At 40.9% G+C, this 21,351-nt stretch overlaps 2 protein-coding genes and 1 pseudogene across 10 annotated transcripts in view; 2 read left to right on the plus strand and 1 right to left on the minus strand.

The window, feature by feature from the left end:
- Window positions 1–6,382, plus strand: part of SLC12A7 (solute carrier family 12 member 7) — a 277,582-nt gene extending 271,200 nt beyond the window's left edge. For both annotated transcript variants that reach the window (XM_032803704.2, XM_032803706.2), the window contains 2 exons: window positions 2,892–3,025; window positions 3,665–6,382. In XM_032803704.2, coding sequence (XP_032659595.1) covers window positions 2,892–3,025; window positions 3,665–3,756 — 226 coding nt within the window. In that variant the 3' untranslated portion in view covers window positions 3,757–6,382. The remainder of the gene's footprint in view (window positions 1–2,891; window positions 3,026–3,664) is intronic.
- Window positions 6,383–11,137: 4,755 nt separating this feature from the next.
- ICE1 (interactor of little elongation complex ELL subunit 1) overlaps window positions 11,138–21,351 on the plus strand; it is an 81,753-nt gene continuing 71,539 nt past the window's right edge. For 4 of the 8 annotated variants that reach the window (XM_075062667.1, XM_075062666.1, XM_075062665.1 and 1 more), the window contains exons 1-4: window positions 11,139–11,330; window positions 18,683–18,741; window positions 20,457–20,491; window positions 21,050–21,068. In XM_075062667.1, the coding sequence (XP_074918768.1) occupies window positions 11,250–11,330; window positions 18,683–18,741; window positions 20,457–20,491; window positions 21,050–21,068 (194 nt within the window). In that variant the 5' untranslated portion in view covers window positions 11,139–11,249. Of the gene's footprint in view, window positions 11,331–18,682; window positions 18,742–20,456; window positions 20,492–21,049; window positions 21,069–21,351 lie in introns of all 8 variants that reach the window. The other 4 variants (XM_032803695.2, XM_032803697.2, XM_075062668.1 and 1 more) reach the window with 3 other exon arrangements.
- LOC142046422 (E3 SUMO-protein ligase ZBED1-like) lies at window positions 12,978–18,265 on the minus strand (annotated as a pseudogene).

Consider the following 21,351-nt stretch of genomic DNA (forward strand, 5'->3'; position numbering starts at 1 on the left):
GACTTACAAACACTTCGAGAATGGAGGTTGTTCATAACTCTGAACTGTTTGTAACTCTGAACAAAATGTTATGGTTGTTCTTTCAAAGGTTTACAACTGAAGATTGATTCAATACAGCTTTGAAACTTTACTATACAGAAGAAAAATGTTGCTTTCCCTTTAATTTTGGTAGTTTGGGTTTAACACAATATTGTATTATATTTGCTGTGTGTCTGTGTGCGTGCTGCTGTTTGATTACATACTTCCAGTTCCAATGAGGTGTGTGGTTGACAGGTCAGTTCATAATTTTAGTGTTCTTAACTCTGAGGGTCTACTGTATTTTCTTGTTCCATAAAGTGCCAGTCATCTGTCACCTTCACTGAGTTCCTATCCAACAATTTCTCAAATTAATAATTTCTTCATGTTAGATATCCCTTTTATAGGAAAACCGTATGTGTTGGATGAGAAATTCAGTTCTGAGAATTTTGCTGTAATTTGAAGGCATATGAGGGGAGGGTCACTTGGAATTGGCTTGGGGTTTGGCTCTCTAAACCTGTGCATTTTGGATAAATGCATAGGCCCTCTGCCTCAACACTTCCACCCACAGCTTTTGAAGGAATCATGCTATTGTGGGCTCTCCCACTGTCTGCTGCCCCCAAGAGGTAGGGTTCACTGTCTAATAATCAGTGTTGCCAATTCTTCTGATTTTTTGGCATCTTCCTTAAAGCACCAAGGCCTGAAATATTGTGATTAAATGAGAATTTCAACTTTAATGTAAAGAAAAGCTTTAAAATACAAACCCTACTGCTCAAAAACCAGAAGGCAAATAACTCAACTTTATTTTTATGTTTTTATTCATGTTTAAGCCAAACTTAGTTTTTTGGGGGGAAGGGGGAGGGGCAGTGATTTTTGAATATTTGAAGGAACACTAGAACATGAAGAAAGGAAAACAAACAGAAGAAAATAGAGGACAAAGTGAGGAATGAACAATTTCTTGCCTTATTTATTTCTATTACCAGCTTTCCCCTTCATTCTTAATTAGTGGGACTGTGTCTCATGTCTAGAATTTGGTAACAGTCCAGTGTTGCTGGGGACAGCCCTGCCCTCACTTCAGACCATCTGAAATTCTGCCTCTGGCAACTGAACAAGTTTCTTCTGACCATTTTCTTTTATGGCTTTAATTTAATGTTTTTTGCAGTAGTGATCTCATTTCAACTTCTAGTTCCTGTTGCTGTGCTCAGCTGAGGAATCACTGGAATGTTGAGGCTATAACTCTCTAGATCCATATAGGACCTCTCTTAGTGGGCAGTCTCTTTTCCTTCTTTTGCTCCCCCTCCCTCACCCCTAAGCCAAGTCCGAGATATGCTGTATTTATAATATAGCTTTTCTGGAGTCTCAGAGAGAAAGCTATGGTCTTCTTCTGCTTGCTAGACAACCCTCACGCTGCCAGACCATTGAGTCAAACCAGCATGCCAGGGCCTCATCACCCAGATGCATCTCTGCTATCTCATTAAAACTACAGTGTTAAATAAAAACATATGGGAATTAGCATTGGGCAGCATAGTAACCTGTAAATAAATATATGGAGATATCCCTATCTAATAGGAATCCTGAAAGGTCATTGACTCCAGCCCCATGCCTTCACTAGCAGGACCATGTACTGATTTTGCCCCATATCCTTAAGTGGCCTCCTCAAGGACTGAGCTCACAATCCTGGGTTTAGCAGGCTAATGGTCAGCCCACTGAGCCATCCCTTCCCTCTTTGAAAGACATCATCATCATCATCACTGCTTGAGAAGGGGGCTTCCTTCCAAAAGCTCCCACATACCATGAAAGATGTCTACATAGAATTTCAAAGCTTCAGCTGTGGCCATTTAGATGACAGTTATCCCTGTCATTTGTAAGCAAAATGTAAGCACTTCTTTTGTGGCTGGTGGGAGCAGAAGTGGTATCTGTTTACGTGGAAAACAAAGAGCTTAGAGGGAGTCACTGAGCACCATAGTGGGAGTCACCCAAGATGTCTAATAATTTTTACTGAAGCCAAGACAAAACTGATTTCAGTAGGACCGCTCAGAAAAATGGGACAGCTCTGCATTACCCAAGACACCCTGATAAATTCTGATATCTGGTCATTGTATCTATTATGCCCATTTCTGTATCTTTTCACACCAGTGAACTCAGAAGCCTGTCCATATAACTTATTTCTAGAGACAGAGACAAACAACGAGGAGAAAAAATGTCATAAAACCATTGTGAGATGATGAATTAAAAAAATGACTGGCAGTGCCTTCGGGTGTTATTGCCAACAACTAACCACTTTGCTACTTTCTCATATAGTTTCCCATTATGAACTGAATTTTGTTCAAAGATTTTATAGTATGACTGTAATTTAACTTACGCTTGGATTTTCAAAGGAACTTAAAGGAAATCCCACTGTGCGTAGTCTTGCTACAGTGCATTTAGAAATGCTATAGCAAAGATTGTGTCGGAATTTCCATTATAAATCCCTGTTTTGCATTCTTCCCTCAATTATATTTCTAGGCATCTCTATCAATCTATATCCACTCCTTGGCTTAAATTTCACTTACAAGGAAATTGTCCTGAAAGCAATACTTGTGTTTAGATTTTGTCTTATTTTGAAGGAAAGTATTACCACTTTTAAGTTAAAATTATAGCCCATCTTTCATAAACTATCAAAATTGGACTTTATTTTTAATAAATGAGTAACTATAATTATAGAAGTTAAGCTGTACTGAGATCTAAATTTAACCCCCTTAAGCATCTCCTTCTATCACAAGTATTAGATTTTCAGCTAATTATCATTGTTCATAAATTTATGTATGGTGTACAGATTAAAATAGTTACTGGTTACAATAATATCTTTACTTTAGAAAAGTTTGTTTATGTACTAGGAATCAGTCAAATGTGAGAAGAATGCACACTGCTGTGAAGCTCAATGGAGTAATATTAAATAAGTCACAACATGCTCAGCTAGTTTTATTGAATATGCCTGGACCTCCTAAAAACAAAAAAGGGGATGAAAACTGTATCCTATGCTGTATTGTTTTAATGGTGACGTATACTATGTTACAAAAGTAACAATATCATATAGTTCAACAACTGCAAAAATTAAAGTTGTAATTTATATGAATGAGTAGAATGAGCATGTGTTTATCTGTTTATATGTATATAGGGGCTGTGTGCTTTTTTTTGTCTATACTGTGGTTTTTTTGTTTGTATTTTAACTAGTGGGAACTATGCCTTTAAGACTAGGGTTTGCAGAATATGTTTTTATGAGACCAAAAGTGTTGTGTAGAAAATGTTGTCTTTATTTATTTTGGGTTCAGTTTAACTAAAATGCTTAGATAAAAATAATAGAGTTTAATGCCAATTTTATCTATTTATTAGTACTTCTGGGGTGCTTACATAGATCCCAACAGTTATTACTCCTTCTTGATCTGAGCTGGCAGGTTCTTTCCATGCTAGGATCTAAAATTGTTGTGGTTGCACTTCATGAAAGATGAATGTGTTAGGTGCTTCAGACAAGTTATTAGATGTGGCTGCAGCACTTGCACTTTGGATGCAGGAGTACAATTTATTAAGGGTTTTTTTTTTTACTATTATGTTTAAAGGTTGTTTTATTTCTTGTCTATAATCTTAAAACCTTAACTTGATTGTCCCCCAGACATGGAGTTTTTGGAAGTTTTGACAGAAGGTCTGAACAGAGTTCTCTTGGTGCGAGGTGGTGGACGTGAAGTGATTACCATTTATTCCTAATGCTGTTACAGATTAACTGCAGTACTTTGAACAGTTGAAATGAAATTACCTGTGTACTTGAAATGATGTACCAGCTGAATCTTCTGATCAGGTGTACTGCTTTCTTTCAAAGGAATCTATCTGAAATTATTTCCTACATAGATTTATCTTTATAGAAGAAATTTATATATTGTAGTATTAAATAAATGTTGAGGATCAGGAGGGTATTTTTTTAAGCAATCTTGGTATGAGACCCAAGAAGGGAAAGGTAATTTTTATGGCAGATGAAGTAACTAATGTTTTAAATGTGCACAAACAGAGAAAAACAGACATTTGCATTTTTAGTAACATTAATTGTATTATTTTGCATTATTAAATTGAATAATTTAATGATGTTAAAACCTCCCAAGTTTATCAACAAACATGAAATATTTCAGACAAGAAACCCTGGTCTTATTATTTTGTCCTCTTGACAGATGCTGCTGTGGTGCATCTGTGACTGTTGTGATCACAGTTTCATCTTAGGTCTCTTGGTTCATATTGATTCAGGAATATGTACAAACATTTGACATATTTAATTATTTGACATAAAAGGAATTTGAAGGAATTACCTGATTTCAAAATTGGTTAAATAAAAATTCACAATTGAGCCATTACTAACTACTAGAATTCTTTTAAATTACCTTTTTGTATTTTTATCTAAACTTTACTTTGCTGATTTTACTAAGTTATAAAAAATATCTGTGACCCCCTTTACACTGCTGCTGTGTAAGGATAATCTCCAAGTGGAAGTGAAGGTATTCTGCTTATCCTTTCACACACAGTTCTTTTCATGCTTGTAGCCCACTGCATTCCAGTGATTCCAGAATAGCCACCCTGGGGGCTATTGCATTTTGAGGGAGTCTGAGAACTGCAACCAGGACTCAAGAGTTTTAACCATCTCTTGCTTAGATAATAGACATAGCAAGTGATGGGGACGAGAATAGGGAAAGTAGGGCATTTATATATCCTATGTCTGTGATTCTACCTTGTGATGGGTGATGAATTTTCAACACATGGCATGCAATATTCAAATTCAAATGATAAAACTGAAGTGTGGGAAATAAGGAGGTTCACTTTGACCAGTTAAGTGTAGTCTTCTGCTTTAAATTAAATGCAGGAACAGTCGCCCTATTTCTTTTTCTTATTTTTATTTCTTGAAAGGAAATCTGATTTTCTGAAAACTGAGGTTTTTTATAAAATACATAAATGAAGAATTTCTTTGTCAACTGAATTGGGGGTAAACTATTAACTTTGTAGATATTTGTTTTATATAGTATTTTTCAACTTTGTGTTAATAATACACCTCTGTGCATTATGACTGGCCATAAAATTAAGTTTATAAATTACATCTTAAAACTATTTGTAACTGCCCAGTGTTTGTTAATACTGAAAATATCTGGCCACAAATATTGCAATAGTACCTAAGGACTATACTAGTTTAAGGGATCTGGCATAATTACACTAAAGACAAAGTGCAATGTGTAAAATAAAATATGTTATTCTGTGTGAGGAACATAAATTCATGTTTTAAATGATAGATCTGCCAATATATTTTCAGTAAGCATTTCAGATAAGTCATTTTTTCTACAAATTTCATTGATGAAGTATATATTCAGTCATAGATAAAAATGGCTTATAAATGTATTAAAGAAATATTCTACTTGTCAACTCATTTTACATTTTGTTTTCTTTGTACAACATTATCTACTATTTATAGTCTCTATAAAGAAATATTTTTACACACACTTATAGCAACCTTAGAAGTAAATGCTGTATGTTCCAGGCTCCGTTTTGAAAGATTTCTTCAATAGTTTTGCTGCAGTATGTCTAAACTTGCACATTTTTTGTTTTGTGCTTTCTTTTCAGTTCTCTGGTTTAGAACTTTAGAGTATGTGGTAGAGTAGTTAGGCGTACCAAAGCTCATTCAATATTGTAACTGGAACACACATCCTAGATGCCTTGTAATAATAATCTGGCTATCATAGTTTATAAAAAAATATTTTTTGCAAAAATATGAAGTGATGTAACACTTTTTCAGAATGAATCTGAATGTATTCGTAAACGAGAAACAATACCACTCAATACATTGGACAGACTAAATTTCAAAAATAATTAAACAGCTAAAGAAATTATGTTTATTAAACTGTGTGATGATGTAATATTCATTATGAATATGTACCTAAAAGAATCTAGAAAATATCTAGTCTGAAATAGCAGAAAGAAATCCATCATCTCTTTGACGCAATACCATAAACTACTCTAGCCATTAATAAGAATTAGGGGTACACATCAAAATACAGCATTTTTCAGTGTATGCAAATATGGCTTTTAACTTGTTAAGTATTTTTTTTAAATAGGAAAGTCACAATCCTTGAAACTAATAATTATGAAAATTAAGAAGATGAATCATGGCTACAAGTACATTTTGGTATTACAACATAAGTACCTGCCAGATAACCCTGAGGTTATTTTTTGTTTATACTAAAATATTTGCAAGATCATTATCTTATCTCTATATGAAATACTTTTGTAAATGTTTAGAAATGACAGTGTTTCCCTTTTGTTTGTGTAGATGTTCATGAATAAATAAAACTGTCTGAAACCACTACTGTCTGTGCTACACATTCTTGCTGATACTCATATGAAAAATAGTTGATGGGGAAGATACTCAATACAATAAGCTCTGTCAGTACAAACCAAATAAATTTTATTGATGTCATGTGTATTGTTTCAAATCTAAATATAAAAATGATTGACAGAAAAAGACTGGTGAATAATAAAAATTCATACTGCCATCAATTTTTGCCATCAAATCTAGAGAAAAAGTGGTGTAAATAATTGTAGAAAGAACTTAATTAGATAATACAGTTATTAAATTTATACAAATTAAAAGCTGCAAATAACAATTACAAGAATATACAGAATTTTTCACAAGTTGAATCCAATGCAGGACCTAATGCCATAATGTGCTATATTAAAAAAAAACAAAACACAGAAAAACAAACGGCTAAATTAAGTCAATCCACATAATATAAAGAGATGTAGATGCAAATAATTCATGAAGAGTAATACCAAATAGAGTTGGTAGAATTCTTACCACATGTATGATTTGATGAAAAACCTTCCCTGACTAACAGATTGACTAATAAATAGTCTAAGCAGGATTTTAATTTTTATACCCATCCACAGGTATTTATTATATTTTTATTATTTTATTTTTTAATCTATATAGTTCACAGATTTCTAATGGAAGAGAAAAACACCACTAATTTCCCTAATTAAACAGACATTTCAAAGAAGAGGGAGTTTTGATTACCAGTCTTCAAAAAGTACTTTGGAGCTATACAACTAGAAAATATTTCATAGCATGCCCAGAGGCTAATTTCTATCATATGGCTAGGAATTTTTAAAATTGCACCGTTACTCTTCTTACACAGAGTCAGAAATGCAGTTTATTAAAATATTCATTATTAATATACTTGAAGTTATATAGTTATGATTTATTTAAAATAATTTATTTGTTTGTGATCGCTATGTGTGGGAACAGGAAATAATTCCCTCGCCCTCCCCCCACAACCCCAGGGCAAACTGGCAATGACCTTGGGAGTTTTTGGCCTTCCACTGCAGCATGGAGTGCAGACTGATTGCCAGGATCGTCTGGGTACATCTCAGTTAATCAGTTTCCATTGCAGGAGCCTTGGGCATTAATGTACCTCCATCCTTCTGTTCTCTGCTTGTGGCATGTAATAGTTTAGTCTCCTGAGGGCTAAAATGCATTGATGCAGCTGTGTCTCTGTAAGCTCTCTAGTGTAGCTGCTCTAAGCTGACAGGAGACAGATCTCCTGTCGACTTAATTAATCCATTCACAATGAACGGGGGCAGCTATGTCAGCAAGAGAAGTTCCAACATAGCACTGTCCACACCAGTGCTTAGGTCGGTGTAACTTATGTCACTCAGTGGGGTGGCTTATTCACACCTCTGAATGACGTAAATTATATCAACATAAATGGTAGTGTAGTCATAGTCTTAGTTTAATTTTAGTTGTTGGGATTTGTGTCCGAGTGCTGGGTTGTGTTGGTGATCCCTTTTGTGATATGTAGGTCAGAATAGATGGTCTGCTGATCCCTTTTGACCTCAAATGCTATGACTGTGAATATTGTAACATACTTATGATTTATTTAAAGTCATTTTTGACTGTTTACACTTTTTACAAAATATAGCATTTGTATTTCTAAATGTCGTGATATAACTAAATCACGATTATTTATATTTTCACCTTTTGAAGCATTATCTGAAAATCCTATGATACCATATTTTAGGTAATCTGAAAGTTTAAGTAAATGACAAATGTCCTGGCCCAACAAGTGAGTAATAAGCTCTCTCCTGTGGGATGGAGGGTAACTTAACCAGGAGAAAATTCTTAGAAATAACAAATGGACATAGTTATTGTCTTGGAGTTTCTAGTCAGGTACCTAGAGAGAAGTAAGTGTAATACCAACAATGGGGACAATATTAAATTAGCAATGATTACTGCAGTTTGTAAAGCATTTTGGTATCCTCCAGCTGTGCACACTTTTTTTCAAACCCAGCTGGAGCTGTGATTGGTCGCTCTGCTCACAGGGCACGGATATTGTGGCCGTGGCCCTGCCCTCTGCCCTGTCATTGGGTGCTCAGGATGCAAATTCGAATTGGTGGTTCGCACTTGGAGCTCGCTGAGACTGGAGGGCACGAGCTCTCAAGGACAGCGTCCGATCAGAATGTCTAAATTGTCTGCCATGGCACCACACAGCGCCAGCGGGTGCAGTGCAAGAACCTGCTCCCTGTAGGATTTTGCTACCTGCAACAGTTACTTGTATGTACGGGATTACAAAAACTGCTCTCTGATGTAGTTTGCTACCAGTAGTAGGCCAGCCGTGCCTCTCCCCATGCAGCAGCAGTCAAAAGGCTAATAGAATGCTGGGAATAATTAAGACAGGAATAGAAAATATCAATCCATTGTATGCCCACATCTTGAATACTGTGTGCAGATATGGTCGCTCCATCTCAAAAAAGATATATTGGAATTGGAAAAGGTTTAGAAAAGGGCAACAAAGATGATTAGGGGTATGGAACGGCATCCGTATGAGGAGAGATTAATAAGACTGGGACTTTTCAGCTTGGAGAAGAGACAGCTAAGGGGAAATATGATTGAGGTCTATAAGATCATGACTGGTGTAGAGAAAGTAGATAAGGAAGTGTTGTTTACTCCTCCTCATAACACAAGAACTAGGGGTCACCAAATGAAATTAATAGGCAGCAGGTTTAAAACAAATAAAAGGAAATATTTCTTCACATAACGCACAGTCAACATATGGAACTCCTTGCCAGAGGATGTTGTGAAGGCGAGGACCATAATAGGGTTCAAAAAAGAACTAGATAAATTCATGGAGGATAGGTTCATCAATGGCTATTAGCCAGGATAGGCAGAAATGGTGTCCCTAGTCTCTGCCAGAAGCTGGGAATGATTGACAGGGAATGGATCACTTGATTACCTGTTCTGTTCATTTCCTCTGGGGACACCTGGCTCTGGCCACCATCGGAAGACAGGATACTGGACTAGATGGACCTTTTGTCTGACCTAGTAGGGCCGTTATGTTTTTATGTTCTCTGAGTAGGGGTGGGGTGGGGCGGGGCAGGGTGGAAACAGTGGTGTGACCCTTTTGCCAGGTCAAGCTGGCAACACCAATGGTTGGGCTCAATATCCAGGGGTCCCTTGTAACAGTTCAACACAGAACTGGCCTGAGCCATTACTCAGTAATCTGGCAAGCACTGTATAGCAGAGAAAACATTTACTAAAAAGAAGAAAGGAGCCTGACATTAATTTGGGAAAATGCTACAACCATGATTCGAACACATCTGAACATTAGCAAAACTCCTGTCCCAGAGTCTGTTGGGCAGCGTCCTTTGCCTCCCTTTCTCACCTTGTGGTGTTTAAGTACAACAAATGTCCCTTTAACATGCCATGCCCCTCTCCCTCCACCACACCCCACTCACTGCTCTCCTTGGTCAGCAGAGACCCAGAGTTCAGAGGTGCATTCACATGAGTTTCTCTCCTACCCAGAAAGGGGGGCAGGGGAAGAAACATTGAGCAATGTCACCTCAACTGGTTTACAGTTGCCACCAGTCACTCTGTGTGCAGCTGTGCCATCATTCAGCATGCTGTCATTCATGCCACCATTACTCCATCATGCCATCATCTGCTCAAGTCACCAATGGCCTTGTGCTGTTACTTCTGCTGCCACTTCACCTGCCTCTCCACTGAGACCTCTATGAGTTGGTCTCTTGAGGTTCCACCCAGCTCTCAACGATTCTTAGCCTGGATATGGGGGTGGGGGTGGGGGGCTGCGTGTGTGCGCGCGTGCGCGCAGGCTGAAGATGCTGTGCCTAGGGCTGCGTAAGGTGTGAATCTGGTCTTGCATACAAGCCCCACTTACATATTCATGTATACACACACACACGTAGGCTTTGGCTGGTTTCTAAAAAGCAAGTACTTTATATCTGACCTTGGCAAAATGAAATCATAAAAGAAATAAGGAAAGGGAGAGGTAGCGACTGTGCTTTATTAATGCTGTATCCTGGATTATTTATATTTGATTACACCTGAAAATTTAGATATTTTATTTATTTCATAAATCAATGAAGCGCTATGCCAAACTTTTCTTTTTGTTGACATGGTCTCTTTTTCTAAAGCTCCATGGGTAAAATCCACGTAGTCCCTCTGGCCACACAGTAATCTCTCTCGTTCCCGCCTTAGTGTGGCCCCAAAGCAGCCGGCCCTGCTCTCCGAGGCGGCGACCCGTGTCGTTTCCACGCTGCTGCTGCTCAGTGCCCAACACACTTGTGTGAGCTTCCTGGGGCTGGGATGTGGCAGGACACACCACCGCGGAAGCCCACGGGACAGCTGGAGCCAGCAGGCAGGCAGCGCCCCCCGCCCTTCCAGCCCCGTGCCGATGCCCCAGAAGACTACAGCTCCCAGCACGCGACGCTCGAGAAGACGCAGTGCATGATGGGACCTACAGCCATTGCTCGTCCTCCGTCACGTGGGAGGCGGGAAGAGTTGTTCCCAGTCTGCCCCGGCAGCGACCCACCCTAACGAAGTAGGACCCGAGCGGGGCTCTAGGGAATAGCCTGTTTGTAAACACGCCCCTGCTCCGGCGGCTGCCCGTAGAACCCCTTGTTAACCTGGCTCCGAGCGGCTCTACGGAGCGAGCTCCCGCCCCGACAAACAGCGCCTCAAACCGGCTGGTCTCTTCCGTTCCCGGGCAGGCAGCTGGACGGGCACCAGGCGGGGGTCCTTCCTGGCACTGCGTCGCGCTGCGTTTCTACCGCGTCTGCCCCGGCCCAGCGCTGCGCTACCGGGGCTGCGCGTGGATGGAGTCGCGCGGCAGCGGCGGCGCTAGGGCCGGTGCTGGGGACTCGGCGCCGCTGGGACCATGATGCCCGGAGAGGCGCCGGCGGCGGGGATCGCGGCGGAGGCCGCCACGGCCTGTGCGAACTGCAGCGCGCTCCAGCAGGTACCGGCACTCCGCGCCTCGCCTCCGCCCGAGCCCAGCTGAGACCGGGACTGTCCCCCTTCTCTATCCCATCCCCAAGCCGGTTGGGACCGGTATCGGCTGGACCCCGCCCCCTGCCATTATGGAGGTAGCGCCCAGCCACCTGCGCTCCTGCCTGCAGCAGACAGCGGGACCTGCTCCTGTTTTCTGGTGCTCGGCCGGGGCGGGCGCCTGTGGTTAGAGTCCAGCGACCTTCTTGCTGCTGTGGCATTTAACCACAGGATGTGGGCAGAGCGAGTCGTGTCTCCTCAATTCTTGCTGGAGGCTCCGCAGCGGCCCGCGCTCGGCTCATTGGGAGTGTTCTTGGCCTCCACCGGACCGAGTCGAATTTTAAAGTCTTAAAAATAGTCAATTTAATTCTCAGTCTTGGTATCGTGAACCTTGATGTGGCGAGCAGGTGCCGAGCCCTCTAGCTTTCAGCAACCTTTCGGGGAAATAGAGTGGGTAAGAACATGAATTGTGAACCTAAATAGCAAACGGAAAGAAGTCCCTTCACGTCTGTCTCATAAAGAATCAGAAAAGAGCGGTAGTCTCTATTGTCGCTTTTTTCTAACAATTCCACTAGCATCACCCTTCTGCACTTTTGGATTTCTTAAAAGTCGTGGATAACATGCACTTTTCCAGCTGGATTTTACAAAGATTTCTTTTTTGTAAGCTGATTTGATTCCTTTTCTGCCAAATCTATATATTTTACTAATTTGTACAGCACTAAGTGTGTATGGCACTTCACAAAACAGAAAATGTCAGTGTTTCTTCCCGGAAGAGTTAAGATTCTTAAGGTTTCAGTCTTGCAATACGCTGTGTGTGTGTGAGCGCCTACTCAGACATGTAGTCCTATTGACTTCAGTGGCACTGTGCAGAGCCTCAGAGATCTCTCTTCCTATGCAGAACTCATTGCAGAATTGGGGCTTAATTTAAGAATAGGAAAGAAAAATAGTGAGGGAGGCTGAAGGTGTTAAGGTTATCGCTTAAATTAGCGATGTATGCATCTTGAGGGGTACCCTGGGTTTTCCTGTATTTGGTTATGGTTTTGAGTAGACACATCACTGGACATCAGCAGTACCAGGAAGGGTGAGATGGAGTGCTGATGAGAAGCACAGTGGGGAAAGTAACTGAAATACTTTCCACATGCATTGTATTTTCTAAATGAACAATCTACCATATATTCTCAATTACTGAGGGACAATCTTACTTATTGCTATATTTGTTTTCCTCAACCAACTCTCTGTATAACTTCTCATGAATGATGTAGCTGAATACTTGGATGCTAATATCTAAACTAGGGCTGTCAAGCGATTAAAAAAATTAATCACAATCGTGCTGTTAAACAATAGAATACCATTTATTACTTGCAAATGTTTTCTACATTTTCAAATATTTTGATTTCAATTTCAACACAACGCAAAGTGTACAGTGCTCACTTTACATTTATTTATTATAAACATTTGTACTATAAAAAAGAAACTGCAATTCACCTCATTGAAGTACTGTAGTGCAGTCTCTTTCTCGCGAAAGTTGAACATACAAATGTAGAATTATGTACAAAAGAATAACTCTACTTAACAATAAAACAATATAAAACTTTAGAGTCTACAAATCCACTCAGTCCTAATTCTTTTTCAGCCAATCACTGAGATAAACTTCAGAGAGTCCTGTGGCACCTTTAAGACTAAGAGATGTGTTGGAGTATGAGCTTTCGTGGGTGAATACTCACTTCGTCAGACGCATGTAATGGAAATTTCCAGAAGCAGGTATAAATATGCAGGCAAGAATCAGTCTAGAGATAACGAGGTTAGTTCAGTCAGGGAGGGTGAGGTCCTCTCCTAGCAGTTGAGGTGTGAACACCAAGGAGGAGAAACTGCTTTCGTAGTTGGCTAGCCATTCACAGTCTTTGTTTAATTCTGATCTGATGGTGTCAAATTTGCAAATGAACTGAAGCTCAACAGTTCCTCTTTGGAGTCTGGTCCTGAAGTTTTTTTTGCTGTAAGATGGCTGTCTTTACATCTGCTATTGTGTGGTCAGGGAGGTTGAAGTGTTCTCCTACAGGTTTTTGTATTTTGTCATTCCTAATATCTGATTTGTTTCCATTGATCCTTTTATGTAGTGACTATCCATGTTGGCCAATGTACATAGCAGAGGGGCATTGCTGGCACATGATGGCATGTATCACATTAGTGAACGTGCAGGTGAATGAACCAGTGATGATGTAGCTGATCAGGTTAGGTCCTGTGATGGTGTTGCTGGTGCAGATATGTGAGCAGAGTTGGCATCAAAGTTTGTTGCATGGATTGGTTCCTGAGTTAGAGTTAAGTATCAGAGGGGTAGCCGTGTTAGTCTGGATCTGTAAAAGCAGCAGAGAATCCTGTGGCACCTTATAGACTAACAGACGTTTTGGAGCATGAGCTTTCGTGGGGGAATGCCCACTTCGTCAGATGCATGTAGTCTGACGAAGTGGGTATTCCCCCACGAAAGCTCATGCTCCAAAACGTCTGTTAGTCTATAAGGTGCCACAGGATTCTTTGCTGCTTTTTGAGTTAGAGTTTTATTATGGTGTTGTGTGGTTGCTGGTGAGAATATGCTTAAAGTTGGTGGGTTGTCTGTGGGCGAGAACTGGCCTCCCTCACAGGGTCTGTGAAAGTGAGGGATCATTGTCCAGGATGAGTTGTAGATCACTGATGATGCATTGGAGAGGTTTAAGTTGAGGATTGTAGGTGATGGCCAGTGGAGTTGTGTTGGTTTCTTTCTTGGGCTTGTCTTGTAGCAGGAGGCTTCTGAGTACACGTCTGGCTCTGTTGATTTGTTTCCTTGTGTGGATATCATAGTTTTGAGACTGCTTGGTGAAGATCTTGTGGGTGTTGGTCTCTTAGACAAGCTTGTTTACATTTGTGGGAGATAATACTGCCTGCTTCTTGTTTACATTGTCAACTGCTCAGCAAGATATTTACGTGACAGATGTGCTAAAGATTCATATGCCTTTTCATGCTTCTACCACCATTCCAGAGGACATACGTCCATGCTGATGATGGGTTCTGCTCAATAACAATCCAAAGCAGTGGGAACTGATGCATGTTCAATTTAGTCATCTGAGTCAGATGCCACCAGTAGAAGGTTGATTTTCTTTTTTGCTCATTTGGGTTCTGTAATTTCCACATCAGACTGTTGCTCTTTTAAGACTTCTAACAGCATGCTCCACACCTCATCCCTCTCAGATTTTGGAAGGCACTTCAGATTCTTAAATCTTGGGTCTAGTGTGTTTTGTAAAATCTGTTGTGAAAGTATTCTTAAATTGAACGACATATGCTGGTTCGTAGTCAGAGACTGCTGTAACGTAGAATATATAGCAGAATGCAGGTAAAACCATGGAGCAGGAGACATACAATTCCCCACTCTTCCCCCAAGGAGTTCAGTCACAATCCTGCAGGGCTCAAGTAGTGTTTCTAGCTTTTGCATTTTTTCAAAATCCTTATCTGTTGGCAATGATAGATGATGCTTTTGAAGAGCTAATGTGGATGTGATAGCGGCTGTATTGCAAAGCAGGCGCTCAATCATAGCCAATGTAGAGTTCCATCTAGTTGAAATATTGTGTATGAGAGGTTCTTGTGTCTGTCCATTTGCAGCTTGTATTCCTAGCTCTTTACTGTTAGCTGGACTGTGTTTTTGTTTGAAATGGCCTACAAGTTTTCTGCATTTTGCCAGCACGTTTTCAAAACCACTACCACTGAGTGCTACTGTAATGGATCACTGCAGACTGTGAGCAATGCACGTCATGTGTTCAAAAGGCAAGTAACTGACTGCTGCTGCCATTTTACATGCACTGTCAGTACTAATTGTTGCTACTTTTCTTGAATATTCTGTTCTTTTGCAACATCCATGAAATGCTCTGCATGTGCTTCAGCATAATGTCTTTCTTCAGTATGGGTTACTGTTAGAGCAAACAACCACAGTGTCCATGCGGCATCAGTAAGGTGTGCCGTGACACCAAGATAGCTATGATTGCTCAAGGATGTCCAGTGGTCACCAGTCAAAGCAACAGCCAGTGCATTTTTTCAGAAGCTCTTACTTTCTAGTTTTCTTGTTGTCATATTGGTCATTTGTTTGTGATGCAATGGCTCCTCGGGAGGACTGAGTGGAAGATGCAATTTCAGTGATATTTCTTAGGCCTCTGTCATGTACAGTGTTGAGTGGTCTGCAGTCCATAGCTATCCACTTTGCAATAGCATTGGTTAAGATGTTGTTTAATCCATAGGTTTGTAGTGATCCTGAAACTGTAATTGTTATTTGTTGTGGCTGGCTGGATTAATTTGGTGGTGGTGGGTTATCTGTAGCACAAGATCCGGAGGCAAAAGCATGCTTAGAATGTAGGTGGTACTGGAGACTTGAAGTGCTTCTATGATATTGGAACTCAGCCTTGTAATACCTTCAGCTAAGTCTTTTTAGGCAAAGAACCATCTGGAAGTTTTTAAAATATCAACTTCCTGTTCAAAAGACCTGAACTGTTGCTACTTTGCTCCGTTACCTTTTTTGATATTTAATCACTCCACATGATGAAAGCACAGTAGAACTATGTCAGTGTCTGGAATAATTCAATACATTGTTCTACATAATCAACATATTTGTGTCCTGTTCAAAAGAGTCCTTGCCATAGATATGGAAAGATTTTTATCTCAGGATTAACATTCAGTATGGGAGTGAATTGTGCAGGAAGCTTTTTTTCTCCTGCTGCTGCTGGGTTAGCCTTTTGTATACTATTTTGTATGTGTCTTTTAGAGGAGTGTCAACTTATTGAAGGAGCAAGATTATTTTTATCTCAGTACTCTGGAGGTGAGAGGGATGTGAGTTGTTCAAGAGAGAGGTGAATTCTTGATGGTGAGCTCAGAAACCCACCGCAACAGGAGCATCAAGTTCACCTCCTGTCCAAAGAGAGTTTCATCTTAGAAATCTGCATACAGGGTTTGGGGAGTGGAGAAGTAAGCAATGACTTGTGCAGGAGAAGAGTCGGGGAGGACCAAGCAATAACTTGTGCAGGAGGAGGGTGAGGGAGGTGTCTTGCTGCTGCTTCTGGATGCGTGGTTTCTGGTAGTTAGCTAACCTCCTTTTACTGAGTTAGTTGGGCTCCCTTCAGCTGAGTAAGCCCTTGTTTGCAAGGGAGGATGGATTTTAACTTCAGGGGTTCATCATACTGCAGGGGTGGAGAGGCTGGGACAGGGAGGTTGAGCTCGCCATGCCCATATTCTCTGTGGGGTACTCCTGGAGCGAGCGGCTGGCTAGAGGCAATGGGGCACGATGCAGGGGGTTGGTCCTGGAAATGAGGGGCCGGCTGGGCTCAATAGGGTGCAGGCTGGCTAGGGTGACGATATGTCTCGTTTTGGCCAGGACAGGCCCCCTTTTCAGTTACGTGCCAGCTGTCCCTACTTTTTCACCAAAACTGGGCATTTGTCCCAGCAGCAGGAAAGTGGAAAAATTTGCTGCTGGTGTGCAGTGCTGGCTTCAGAGCTGACTACTGGGCAGCACAGAGCTGCAGGGGTGGGGTGGTGGTGGTGGTAAGTGTCAGCCAGGGGAGGCATGGAGCTAGGGGGGTTCAGCCACAGGTGCACATGGCATGGAGCCTCGGGGAGTGGGGGATCCATCCCCAGCTCCAGCTGTGGATGGCACAGGGCTGGCAGGGACATACAGGTGGCACGGGGCTCAGCCCCAACTGCGGGCGACATGGGGCTTGGGAGGGGGTCAGCTCCTGAGTTCGGGGGAGCCAGCCTCAGTCCCAGGAGGCATGGGGGGAGGGGGTCAGCCCCAGCTGTGAGTGGCGTAAAGCTCGGGAGTGGGGGGTGGGGTCAACCCCAGTTGCGGATGGCACAGAGCTGGTGGGGCAGACCCCACCATGGGCAGTGTGGAGCTTGTGGGGGGGGGGGGGCTGCGAGTGGCATGGGGCTCAGCCCCAGCTGCAGGTGACTTGGGGGTGTATGTGTCAGCTCCTGAGTTTTGGGGGTGGGAGAGCTGCAGCCCCAGGCAGCTTGGAGCTCGGGGTTGGGGTCAGCCCTCAAGCTTGGGATGTGTGAATGTATGTCAGCCCCAGGCAGCATGGGGCATGGGAGGTGGGGTCAGCCCGAGTTGTGGATAGCACAGGGCTGGAGAAAGAGATCCCAGCATAGGCAGTGCAGAGTTGGGTGGGGTGCTCAGCCCCAGCCCCTTGGAGCATCCTGCAAACCTTCAGCTGTCCTGTTCTTACTTTTAAAAAATACTTCTCCACTGGAGCTGGCATGAGAACCTCGTGCGTCTTTATGTAGCCTCTTCTCTTTCTGTCTGGCCTCCAGCAGAGGCTTCTATTACTGCATCTGACCTGAGGTAGGTACTCCAAAGCAGCTGATGCTGCTGCCCTGCTGTGATTAAGCCGTTAAAAAAAAAATGCGTTAATTGTGGTGTGTGTTAATTGCACACTTTAACAGCAGTTAATTGACAGCCCTAATCTAAACTGTATTCTTAAATTTATTCACCTAAATGTGGGTTATTGCTGATCATGCCCTATATGTATCTTATGACTTAAAAATTTTGTATTTTTGGATAATCTAAGCACTAGACCCAGATGTGCAGACACTCTTTTCTTAACCTGTGTACTATATAATTTTTTAACAGTTAATAATTCTTTCTCTCATTCTTTCTTACGGCAGAAGCCTTGGCGATAAATCTTGGGAATAATGTTTGCAAAGTAAAGAGCAATGCTCGATTTCTAAGAGGCTGAAATACTGTGTATTTGTCAAAAAACGTTTTCTTTGTTTAAACTAGTCTAACTGTCCAGAGTCCAGAATGGCAGAGCATTTTTCCAGTGAACTGTCTTCTTTACCTCATCTTTCATAAGTGTATCCTTTCAATTCACATACCTTTTGGATTTCGGCGATGTTCATTTACAGTAGTCCATATGGAAATTTGGATCTTCAGTTTTTCATAATAATTTCTTAAAACTCAAAGCCCATATTTTCAGTAGTGTTAATCCATTTCACTTTTTCGATGAAAGATAGGCTTCTCCGATGTGATGTTTTTAAAGAAAGTTTGAATTGGCAACGAGCATTAGCATTAACAGAAATATTTGAATTGTAAATTAGAAAATCAGTGGGCATAGATAAATTAAGAGAACTGCATTATGGTTTGGTTTAGTTGTTTGTCAGGATTTAGTGTGAGGCATAAAAGAAAAAATAGGTTAACCAGTCAACTTGAAAATATATAGAATGTTAACAAGTTTCCTCAGTTTGGGGCATGTAAAGTATCTGTACTATTTTTGGTGTGAAAGTTCTTTGCCAACTTGAGATTTTTTTTCCTTACAGAATTTAAATGAATATGTAGCTGCATTAATTGCACTGAAGCAAAAAATAATTGACACAGAGTAAGTACAACTGATCTATTTTACACAAATTCGTTTTTACCGTTTTAAGCTAGTAGTTTAAAAAAATACATTTTATAGCATTATATGACTGTTTTAATCTATTGTCCATTGTGGATATTAGTCATCACAAAAAAGTAAAATAGGCATGGTTTCCTCAGGAAAGACCTCAGACCTAAACTATAGAGTATTGCATTTCAGTTCTTACTTGCAACATGTGAAGTGTGTAGAGAGAGTTAGCAATGTGTCTTCATTTTATTTTAGACTTCCTGTCAGTCTTGCTTTCAATGTCTGCACTACTGTATACCCTGTGCAGAAATTAATGCTGTGTGGCCAGAATTTCCTCCCCCCCACCCCCCGGGCTGCAGAGCTGTTGACCACCACTAGAGTGTGCTGGATCTGGAAGAGCCAGCTCATAAACAGAAGACACCACAGGAGGGAGGGGGAGGAAGCTGGAGGGTTCCTGGCACACCCTGAAGGAATGAGACAGCCGTACAAACCTGAGACCCAGAATCAGGCTATTTCTCCTTCTGGATCCCAGGGCTCTTAGGGTTAGGGGGTGCAAGTGTCTGGGGCGGGGCATGGCTGTGCTCTGGGGAAGCAGGGGGTGCAACTGTCTGGGCTGGGGGTGGCCCTGTGGCTGTGCTCTGGCGGAGGAGAGGGTGCAAGTGTAACGGGTTTGGGGGGCCTCACAGCTGGGCTCTGGTAGGGAGGGGTTGTGTGTGTCTGGGTTGGTGGAGGTGCCCACAGCTGGGCTCTGGGGGCTAGGGAGTGGGTGCGAATGTCTGGGTGAGTGGGGGTGGCCCCCTCCCACAAAGCTGGGCTCTGGAGGATACAGGGTGCGGGTGTCTGCCCCGCTGCTGAGCTCTGGGGCGGAGGGAGCTGAGAAAGAGTTCTTTCTTTACTTCTTAACTTCTGGGGGAATTATTTTGGGTCTGTATTGCTACAGACATCGTTTCTGACAATTATTTTGCAATAAATTACCAAAATAATTGAAACTGGCATGATTATATAGTATTTTTGACAAAATATGCAGAATTTTGAATTTTTTGGCACAGAATTTTTAAATTTTTGGTACAGAATTTCCCCAGGAGTAACTACTTATATCAAATAAATGTTTGAAAGTAGAGAATGTCCCTTTTTACCCAACATAAAGTGAGAAAATTTAGTGGAAAGCTTCTTTGGAAGCAGAGTCTGAGCATTAAGATTTTCTTCTAACATTCACTTTTTCTCAAGAAAATTTAGTTCTGTCATTAAGATGCTAATCCCTATTACCAGTTGTCTATTATATTTAATATAATAGACCTGGACTGAGTTGAATTCATCAGAAGAATCAAAACATAATTTAATTAAGAGAGGTTGTAGGTACTCTTAATAGCCTAAATTGAAAAGTGTTGCTGAAGATGCTTAAATACATAATGTAAGAAAAAGTAAAGTTCATGACATCAAATCCACACACTTAGAATTGTTTTCAGGTTTGACATTTTTAAAAAGCCTGACAAAATTAAAACTTGATGCTTGCATTGTTAAACTAAACAAAGGGAATTATTTATTTTTAGCTTGTAACTAAACTAGGTTTGTAAACAATATAACTACTGTAAAACTTTCTGCATTTCGGTAGAATGAATAAGAAATGGAATCTTAAAACTCGATTGTCCAAGTCAGATTAAAAAATGTATTGAAAGATCACCCATGTAAATATCTTATTCTTTTTACAGCTGTTTGCTGACAGAATATCAACAGAAGTGTAACGATATCCTTTGTTTCTGTATTTCTCTTAGTGTTTTGAACATGTGAACATTTCATTTGACAGATAGGACTTTGGGGAATTTGTGAAGTTAAAAATTAAGGTTAGAAGTTTATTTGTAGCAAGTACTACTTGTTCTAAAGTATTGAACAACTAAATCTATAGAGTCTGTGGGGGGAAAAATTGGACTTCAGAAGTGGAAACTTTAACATGCCTGAGTTTTGGCAATTTCCAGTATTTTTTTAGTTGTCTTTACAAAAAGTGAAACTAGGGGTTGAGAATTATTGCTTCAAGTGCTTAACAAAGTCAGTGATTCTACATAGGTATTGGATTTTTTTTTCCAATATATTCACTCCATACAGTACTTTGCCATACTGTAACAATTCTGTTGTACCATTAAACATTACTTTTGTTTCTCTGAGTCATCTTCCATTGGGAAGAGTGTGATGACTAGATATTTCTTCACAGTTGTTGGGATTCCAGCATACTACTTCCATTCTTAACACTTTTGAGAAAATGGTGGTAAACGTATTAAATTTTTTTTCCTTAACAATTTGTTATCACAGCTTCAGGTGGCTGAAAGGTAAGAACAAAATTCAGTTTTAGGTCTGTTTAAATCTCTGCTTTGTTTGGTAATTGTTCTTGTTTAGGAAAGAGAGGTATTTATCAATGCAAAGTAATGGACACTTACATGGCCATTTACTCCAGTTTTCAATATTCTCCCTGTGTAATTTAGACCTAAATGGCCTGTCATAGTATTTGCAGCTGCCTGGGGCTACCCTTTGGCCCCCACTGCTGTTTGAAATCTCTGCAGTGCTACAACCCCATCCTAGGCATCTCCACTATGCAAAGGCTTTGGAAGGATC

This window comes from Chelonoidis abingdonii, chromosome 2, assembly GCF_003597395.2.
Source record: "Chelonoidis abingdonii isolate Lonesome George chromosome 2, CheloAbing_2.0, whole genome shotgun sequence".
In the NCBI taxonomy this organism is placed as follows: Eukaryota; Metazoa; Chordata; order Testudines; family Testudinidae; genus Chelonoidis; species Chelonoidis abingdonii.